This window comes from Protomyctophum bolini (assembly GCF_963924005.1).
Source record: "Protomyctophum bolini genome assembly, chromosome: 12".
Taxonomy (NCBI): Eukaryota; Metazoa; Chordata; class Actinopteri; order Myctophiformes; family Myctophidae; genus Protomyctophum; species Protomyctophum bolini.
Window position 1 is genome coordinate 40,469,979 of NC_137873.1, and position 9,836 is coordinate 40,479,814.

Sequence of the window (9,836 nt, forward strand, 5' to 3'; positions counted from 1 at the left end):
CCTCAAGGTTCTGCGCAGCTAAGCCTGTGCTGCCAACACACAGCACAATGCCATTCTGTGCTCTAATGTTGGCTGCAATGACCTTAAATGTAAAGGTTTTGCCATAGCCTGCTGGGGAGTTGAGAATGAATTGTCTTGTGATGGTGTCCTCTTTTGGTGCATTCACTGCCTGATAAACCGCCTGGCAGAGTGCCATCTGTTCCACATTCAGTAGAGGACTAAGCAGCTGTACAATTTCTTCTTGTTCTGTGTTGTTGAATCTTTCTGATGTGAAAATTTGTGTCAGCTTTTCCTGCTCAGTTAGTGGTGTTGGCTGTGGCATGTCCGTGTAGTTGGATAGACGATTTCCCATTTGTGAGAGCTCATCATCCAGTGCAAGTAGTACCTGGTTGTGGATAAATGCCTTGTCTACTGCATCTGTAGGGCACATCTGTGCAGTGGCTTCTGCATGGAGGAAGTCATCACTGAGCTTTTCGAAGAATTCTTCAAAGAGGTGTTTGGGCTGTGATGGGTGACAGTATTGGAGGATGATAGCAAAGGTTTCTCTGAGTTTTCTTGAGGATGCATAACTTGAGACTTCATGCATGGCAGTGATCCATTCTCCATCGTCCTCCAGCAAGCCCATGGCTCGTGCTGTGTCTTTGAAAGTTGTGTAGTGGTTGCCCTCATACACTTTAAGGTCGTCATAGCTTGTTGGTCCCCTGATATGAGCCAGGAGCATTTTTAAGTAGAATCTTTCTCCCTGGAGTACTGATACATTGGACATCCTTCCTATTGTCGTTGGAGTGTGCGTGTGCGTGGATGTTGGAGATCTTTCCTTCCACATGTGGCTGTTTGAATTCCAAGTGTAGTGTTCTGGGATGTCCATGTACAGATGTTGCCTTGCGTGATGGTCACTGACATTTAGCTGGAAGAAGGCCAGTAATGTAGTGGGTTTGGCTGCTGTCAGGGCCTCCTGTGCATGGCCTTCTGTGAAGATGACATTTTGTTGGCCTTCTGTGTGGATAGCGAGACTGAAGACAGCAGGGACTCTGTGCTGGATTTTGTACTCCATTGTTCTCCAGTGTGCGTCATGAGCATCAATTGTCCTGGCATTGATGAATCTGGAAATCTCATCCTTATCTTCAATGGTGACAGTGCCAACATCAACTCCCTTATGGATGTACTTGTAGAGGTACTTGATGGTGTGAAAGGAGCCGACAAATTCAACATTAATGTGGCACTTGTACTTCAGAAGGACCCAGGGGTTGTAAGGCACGACCCATCTGCTGTCGAAGGTAAAGCCGTGCTTGCTAGCAGTGTGACCGTTGATGGGTCTTCTGTACTCTGGGTAGCCATGGCCATTGTGAGGTAGGCGAGTTTCATCACAGTATGCTTTAGGGAATTTCTTGGTACAGATGCCATTGACCATGCAGGGGCTGTTGGGGTTGACTGTTCCACAGGGTCCATGCAGCATTGTTTGAGACACCAGCTCATACAGCTGTGGCTCTGTCTGTGGGTTGGGTATGTCTGCCCTAATGATGTGATCGATGTCATCAACACTCAAGGTCTCATGTAGGAGTAGGAGGATGTGAGCGTGTTTCAGTCCTCTCAACTGTCCCTCAATGGTGTGTACTCTAGCCTTCATGTTCCCAAAGACACCCAACTTAATGTCTTTGAGGAGGTTATCCAAGAACCATTTGAAAACTTTGTTAACAATGTCTGGTCTGTCATTGGGCTGCTGTCCTGGAAAGAGGTTTTGCAGAACACCGTCACTCCGTGGGTTTGCAGTCATGGTGATGAATAAGTCAAAGTTCTTGTATCTGGCTGCTATTGCAAGGGCATCAAGATAGTGCTTGTACAGGTATCTGGGGCTCCCAGTGTGGCTAGCTGGAAGAATGATGCGTTGACCAATGTGGGCAGCCTCAGTCTGTCCTGGCTGGGTTTGTTGAGTAGCCAGGATGTCAGACAGACCTGAATACTGATGTACCCTGTATTTGTCTTGCAGTTCCTTCCTCCTGTAGAAGATCATCCGGCAGCTTTCTATCTTGCTGTACTGATCGCAAAAGTACTCTTGGCCAAGTCTCCCCGACCTCAGTAGAGTGTTGAAGGAGGTAGTTCTGGGATGCATGTGGAATCGGAAGAATTCTTGAAGGCTGACTTTTTGTGTGGTTGAAGTTGCATGAACTTTCATAATGTGATTATCAATGCTGTAGCCGGCATCTCCATGTGGCAAGATTATGGGATAGGCGGTTGGATCATACATAGGATGGAGTGCATTGATTCGTGTTGTTTGTCTCTGATTAGGTGCATTAGCTGCAGTTCTGTAGAGTACAACATCCCTCGGCTGTGTTTGTTCCCCGGGTGCCAGAATAACCACATTAGTCACATCTGGATTAAGATGACGTTTGTGTGCTCCCTGTGAGCTTTTGGCCTTGAACACAATGGTGAAGTCCTCACTTGGGTTGAGGTTGAACATTTCCGCTCCGCTCTTAAAGGACCTGACTAAAGGATTAACTGTTTTCAGGGCATCCTGAATCAAGGTCAAAGTGTCTTCCCTAACTCCATCTCCCCTTGCGTGATGAAGGCGGTTCTTAATTTCATTGTCTTGGTCATAGACAAAGATTTGTGAGTATTTGGGTTTGTGTGTGTTGTCAGGAAAGACTGCTGAGGGAGTGAGGTGGTACATCTGGCCACTCATCTTGAATGGTTGTGGGCCACGTCCTCTGAAGTTCATTTTCGTGCCAGACACAGACTTAGAAGCCATAGAAACCAAGCCATTGTACTGTCTGATGTTGTCAAAGAACTCCCTTGACTGTGGTGACGTTCTGGCAAACAGAGATGTTAGTGCAGGAGGTGGGTCCATGAATGGTTTGAGTTGAATTTGGCCATAACGGCAACAGGCACTGAAGGTTTTTTTTCCAACAGGACCTTTTGACGTCTCCCAGGGGAACATGAGAGCATGGCATGAAATGCAGACCGAGTCCATCCTAGGTGTCTGTAATGGATTGCTGTGTGTAAGTAGTTGAGGTGGTGTCCAGGCTTTTCGGAAGTGTGTTGTCTTTTGTCTGGTCATGCGTGATTGTGGTTCTGTGAAGGTAGATAGGAGAGTATTAATGAGTTATTAGAAGTGATGAGAGTTGTGAAATGTATGCATGTTAGGTCATGGAGTGAATGGTTATCAGCAAAAGTGCAGTACAGGGGTAATGGGAGAAGATGAGTAGTTAGTTACCTGTGGCCAGAGGCGTTTCCAATGAGCGGGTGTGTGTCGTTGTGTGGTGGCTGGCCTCATGATGCTGAGCTGTAAAGGTAGTGGTGAAATGTAAATATTGTGTTGTTAGAAGTAATGATAAACTGCAAGTGTAGGTCATCAATGGAAGAAGTGTTATTTAATGATGGTGTTGTTGCATTAAAGTGACACACACACACACACACACACACACACACACACACACACACACACACACGTATGTTGATAAAATGGAGAATAGGAAAGTGCATGCAAGCACAGAAAGATAACAATGCACGGGCTTGAAAACTATTAAACACAGACAGAAGTTGTCAGAAGCACACACATGCAACATGTTATGAACGTGTGATTACCTGTTTCTGGTGCTGTTGCGTGAGTGGAACGCTTCCGTTTGGCGTTGCGTGTATCTGCTGAAAGTGATGTGCGTTTTTTTCGTGGTCTGATGTGTGTTTCTGGGGGTGATGTGGTAGTTGTCCTGTCCTCATGGCTGGGAGCTGAGATGGTAGGGGAGAAACGTAAATTGTATGTAGTTATGAGAGCTAATGTTATCATCTGTGGTGCAATAGTTATGTAATAATGCTGCTGTGCATTAATGCAGTCAATTTAAATATTTGTGAAGTTTGTAAAGCACACACATGCAACATGTTATGAACGTGTGATTACCTGTTTCTGGTGCTGTTGCGTGAGTGGAACGCTTCCGTTTGGCGTTGCGTGTATCTGCTGAAAGTGATGTGCGTTTTCTTTGTGGTCTGATGTGTGTTTCTGGGGGTGATGTGGTAGTTGTCCTGTCCTCATGGCTGGGAGCTGAGATGGTAGGGGAGAAACGTAAATTGTATGTTGTTATGATAGCTAATGTTATCATCTGTGGTGCAATAGTTATGTAATAATGCTGCTGTTGCATTAATGCAGTCAATGTAAATATTTGTGAAGTTGGTACTACCATGTGGGTAATGATATTAGTGTGTAGTTACCTGTGGCCAGAGGCGTTTCCAATGAACAGGTATGTGTCCGTGTTTGGTGGCTGTCGTCATGCTGCTGTGCTGAGATGGTAGATGAAAAATGTAGATATTGGGTATGAGAAGTAATGATAAACTGTATGTCAGTAAAATGTGTTATTGCAGAATGTCAGTAGTGCATACATAATGTAACATAGATGTGTACACACACACACACACACGCGCACACTGAGCAGGGGGGAGGTGTCACTCTCTGTGTGTCACACGCACACACAGAGCAATGCAATGGGCTGTATAGGAATGAGAAAGCAATAAGCATACATTGACATTGGCAAAGCTGAAGGTGAAATAATGGCATCCCCATGCATCAAATGTCTGTTGTGTAGAAATTCTGAATGTCCATGTAATCTGTGTTTCTGTGGTAAGGCTGCTCCAATTAATTGATGAGTCGTTATGGAGTTGCTGAGTGATTGGCAACTAATGTAGTGATAGATTAATTGAATGGGCCTGAATATATCTGTGTAGGCTGCAACAATGATTTCATAAAGCGTAGTTTAAAATAGTTTTGAACAGGCAACTAATGTAGTGATAGATTAATTGAATGGGCCTGAATAGATAGATAGATAGATTTCTTGATTTTTGTGTCATGCACCAAAGGCGTCCAGCCCACATGGGCTTACAGGACACACCATGTCATTGCATTCAATATTGCATTGTGTACAATAAACAGATATGTTTTGTTGATATTCCCTTTTTTTTTTGTTACACAAACAAAACATTCTGCCTTATTTCCCACGCCCTGCATAAAAAGTCTGGCAAAGCAAAAGTACCTTTCCTAAAATAAAATTCCAGTTTTTCATAGTCCTCCAACCAGAAAAAGTCTGCAAATGTGTTAATGCTTCATATAATGGGCAGTAAAACAAAAGATGATAGATTGAACAGGCAACTAATGTAGTGATAGATTAATTGAATGGGCCTGAATAGATCTGTGTAGGCTGCAACAATTGGCGTGCTTTGTGTGAATGGCTGTGGTGAGGTGAGGTTCACTGTAACTTTTTAGACATTCCACAGCGCCAGCGCCATGGGGGAGGGAGGAGGGGCACACACACACACACACACACACTGGGGCCAGCGTGTAGGCATAGTGTACTGTAGTAAATATAGGCGACTAATAATGTGCATGGAATGGATAGTGCATGAGTGTGCCGGTTCAGCGCACAGGCGCAATTGCGATGTATGGATAAATGAAATTATTAAGCACGCAACATTGAGAAGCATGCAACATGCTGTGTGATTACCTGTTTCGGTTCGCGACACACACACACACACACACACACACACACACACACACACACACACACACACACACACACACAGGGCGATGTATGGATAAATCAAACGAACGATTAAGCAAGAAACATTGAGAAGGATGCAACATGTTCAGCGCACAGGCGCAATTGCGATGTATGGATAAATGAAATTATTAAGCACGCAACATTGAGAAGCATGCAACATGCTGTGTGATTACCTGTTTCGGTTCGCGACACACACACACACACACACACACACACACACACACACAGGGCGATGTATGGATAAATCAAACGAACGATTAAGCAAGAAACATTGAGAAGGATGCAACATGCTGTGTGATTTACCTGTTTGGGTTTGTGTTGCGCGACTGGCTCGCAAAAGTTTGGAGGCACGCGTGTATTTAGAAAGTGCGCTGCGTTTTCTTCGTGGCATATTGTGTTTGTGGGGGGGTGATGGCAGAGTATATTCCAGTCCAGTTGGCGGTGGCAAGCATGAGTCGTTGTTGTTTGTGTCTTTGTTGTTGGTGGAGTGAGTACGCCTACAGTGCAGTCAGAGAGTAGTTCACAGGTCACACACAGGAGCAGTGAAAGGGGGAGGGGACTTGGGATGGCAGTGTAGAGTAGGCACGACATTGAGGGGTAGAAACCATCCCGGTCGCGTGGTTCATCTAACGCGTGTGTCACTGTGAAGGACTGGCCCCATTAAGTGAACGTAGTTGGCGTAGTAGACGCCAACATGACGATTCTGACGTAGGCTGTTGAGGTTGAGCAAGAATAGCGTGTTTCAGAAAAGTAATATTTAAGCAGTAAATAAGGCATTTTTGGCGAATGCTATGTAGTCTATGTCTTTTGTGGGAGTGTGCAGGTTTTATTTTGCATAGAGAGATGTGTGGTGGAAGTGTGGCTTGGTCGGAGATAGAGCACGAATGAGCGGCCAGGTGCTCATGCACCCCTTTCTATTAGGGTAGCAGGATGACAGACTAGGCTAGGCTACTTATATACAGTATGATGGATTCTAGGGATGACTTTAACGACAATTTCATAATCGATTAATGGGCCGATTATTTAAGCGATAAATCGTGTTATGGCACTCATTTAGCTATCAGCTCATACATTTGATTCCAGGTTCTTCTACTTCTAACTAACAAAAAAGACATTAAAGATGAATAATTCATTAAAAAAAAACATTATGTTTTGCTCGGCTGCTGATTAGGCTGCTATTCAAATAAAGCCACCATTGTTATGTGTGATATTTTGTTTTGCAGTCGCTATACTGTACATGTGCGACTATCAGCACATTGTAAGGGAAGAGAGATGGCTCATTGCTCTTTTGCTTATATTAGTTACATTTAACACTCCCACAATTAATTGCAAAAAAACCTCCAGCAATTAGTTGCTGATTCGATTACAATTACTAAATTAGTTGGCAACTAATTGAATGCGTATTTCACCCAGGCCAAGAACTTACTTCTTTTCTATCAATACACAATACACCCATTGAAGCCTTGTTGAATTCATGGAGATATTTTGGTTTTTGTCACAAGAAAGACAATTATTTGATGACCGTCTCAGTCTCCTCAAATTACGAGGAATACGACCCAAAAAATATCAATGAATTCAAGGCTTCATGTGTGCAATTTATTGGGTGTGAACTACTCCTTTAAGCTTATTCAACAAGGTTGGAGCATCTGGTCAGGATGCCTCTCAAGCGCCTCCCTAGGGAGGTCCTCGATGCACTTCCCACTGGAAGGAGACCCCGGGGCAGACCAAGGATGAGATGGAGAGATTATATCTCCAAAATGACCTGGGAACGCCTCGGGATCCCCCGGAGTGATGTTACTAATGTTGCTGTGGAGAGGAAAGTCTGGAGCTCTCTCATGGTGGAGCCTTTGCCCCCGCGACCCGACTACGGATAAGCGGTTGAAGATGGACGGATGGAGCGGCAAGCCTACCTCCACATACGGACAACGACTCCAGCAGCACATAGGCCTGGTCTCCGTAGCAGCTCTGCTTGCCCGTCTCCCTCCTGTAGAACGGGTTGGCAGACTCCGGGCGGAACTCCGGCTGAGGGTTCTCGGACAGCAGACCTTTCAGCTTCTGCAGGTCGTACACCCAGTGGAGAGGCTGGGCTGCAGGCAGCGACGGGACATGATGGGGACAAAAGGTCATTCATCATCGGACACAAGGAGCCGGTGGAGCAGATTGACTGATTGGAATAAAATAGAACAGCGCACATTCTCCAATCTTGGTGCTGAGCCAAACTGTTAAACTTAACAGAAATCATGAAGAAAAAGCAACTCACTTTTGTAATGCTCCAAATATTTATTCACAACCACAGCAGGCAGGCAGGACATCAGGGCTCGAAATAGCGACCATTTTGGTCGCAAATGCGCCTGAATTTGAACCTTTGCGACCTAAAAATATATTTGGGAGCACGAGTGCCACTACAAATAATTACTGTGGTGCGCCTGGCTACAACGATCGATTGTACAAAAACGGGCGCTCTGAGCCGCTCTCTGACATCCACTGCACTGCTCCTGTCTGCTAGCTGCACTAGCACTTGATGCTAACAAACCAACGTGTGTAGTTAACTACTCTTTGACACAACGGTACGGGACAACGTTGAGCGCTGCATCGCTCACATTGTGTCAGAAAGTACATTATTTCAAGACAGCGATTCAGAAAAGACCGGAGCCTCTAGCCAGCTAGTGGCGGACCGGCATGTGTGTGTGTGTGTGTGTGTGTGTGTGTGCGCTAGCGCGCTTGCAAGAGAGAGAGAGCGAGAGAGAGAATGAGAGAGAGGGAGGGAATGAGAGAGGGGGAGGGAGAGAGAATAGCAGACCTGTAAGTGTTTCTACCTGGTTTCTACATAGCAGCAGTATTGCTACTTTTACTTAAGTATAACATTAGAGTAATTTTCCAGCACTGAAGTGGTAGGCATAGTGAGTACTGGCATAGCTATAAATACCATGTTTTACATAGAAATTATTTTATATTAGAAATTCTAATTTTATGATCTAAATAGGCTATGAAGGTGAAAAACACAAAACAAAGAAAAAGAAAACGGGTGATGTGACTGGCCGGAATCAGTGTAGACTAGAGGGTCCTCAACTGGATATGTTTGATGCCTCGGCCTCTTTGAAGAGATGGATGGATGAGGGACAGAAAGTCTGGACACTACATTTTAAATTCTGGCATGTATTTTTATACTTTAGTCATTTTATGGTATTTGTAAACCACACGTTATATTATTGTTTTTATGAATGTAAAAAATCGATTACATATTGGTGCTCCTTAGATTTTGGTGGGTGCTCCTAATTTTTTTCTGGTGCTCCTTCATTTTGAAATTGGGAGCACCAGTGCTACCAAGTAAAAAAGTTAATTTCGAGCCCTGCAGGACATACAACGTTTCTTCTGAAGACCAATACCGGTCGAAACATTGTATGTGAATAAATATTTGGAGCATTACAAAAGTGAGTTGCGAGCCTTTGCAGATTGACTGATTCCCAATAGGATTACATATGCAGGAAACGTGTACTTCATGACATGAGCTGCGCAGCGCTGGCAGGCTTGCCAATATGCTGATGCTTGCTATGCTGATGAATTGACTACATACTAGGACCTCAATAGAAACAATTAAGTCCACAGGACTTTTTTTGTCCTATATCCTTTTCGTGATAGTTTATTTTATTAACAGTCCAATTTTTACACAGCAATGTCAATTCAAACCTCCTTAATTTGACTGCATCATGTGCATGCCATTCCAAATAGAAGATGCTGATGAAACAATTGAAACTATAATGATGAGCAGACACATGATCTTGTATTTCTCGCCCCCCTAGTGGCGAGAAATAAAACTTCTGGGAACTCAGATTAGGGGTTAGGTAAACAGAATGCAATTGTGATTAGTTTGTGATTTTACCAACCTGCTGCATCTGCTACAGCTGCTCCAAGTATGGCCCCTAGAGCTCTGTCGGCCAGAGCTAAGGACATCTGTAAGTAACGATCAAAGTGCAGATCATCGTTAATGCATGTTTAAAATGCATTTATTCAGCGCTGCAGTCAGTGCAAAAATAAACATGCAACGCTACACTTGATTGTAACACACTGTGTTCTGTATAGCCTATGTTTTTAATTAAAAAACGTATCGGAAGCCCGCCCCCGTTCATAATTCATATGAGTATTAAGTGGGTAACATTAATGAAAACTTGAATAACGTGCAAACGTGGTAAATTCGTCTTACCGTAACCGTTGACTCCTTATCTAGTACCAGATAGATAGATACAATAGATCACTCACATGATCACTGTTATGAAACCTGCTGTTTCCTCACTACGG

The 9,836-nt window shown here is 44.2% G+C and overlaps 2 protein-coding genes across 2 annotated transcripts in view; both read right to left on the reverse strand.

The window, feature by feature from the left end:
- The window catches only part of LOC308325858 (crystallin J1A-like), a 33,554-nt gene extending 23,718 nt beyond the window's left edge, over nt 1-9,836 (reverse strand). The window contains exons 1-3 of the mRNA XM_080778580.1: nt 9,742-9,836; nt 9,425-9,491; nt 7,451-7,627 (exon numbers count right to left, since the gene is read on the reverse strand). Of these exons, the coding sequence (XP_080634706.1) occupies nt 7,451-7,627; nt 9,425-9,491 (244 nt within the window). The 5' untranslated portion in view covers nt 9,742-9,836. The remainder of the gene's footprint in view (nt 1-7,450; nt 7,628-9,424; nt 9,492-9,741) is intronic.
- On the reverse strand, nt 3-5,976 carry LOC308325360 (uncharacterized protein; the record flags this gene model as incomplete). Its single annotated transcript, XM_080777844.1, has 7 exons — nt 5,844-5,976; nt 4,201-4,269; nt 3,893-4,033; nt 3,583-3,723; nt 3,212-3,280; nt 83-3,069; nt 3-29 (listed from the first exon to the last, which is right to left on the reverse strand). Exons 1-7 carry the CDS (start codon nt 5,929-5,931, stop codon nt 3-5), a joined length of 3,522 nt encoding a protein of 1,173 aa, XP_080633970.1. The 5' UTR covers nt 5,932-5,976.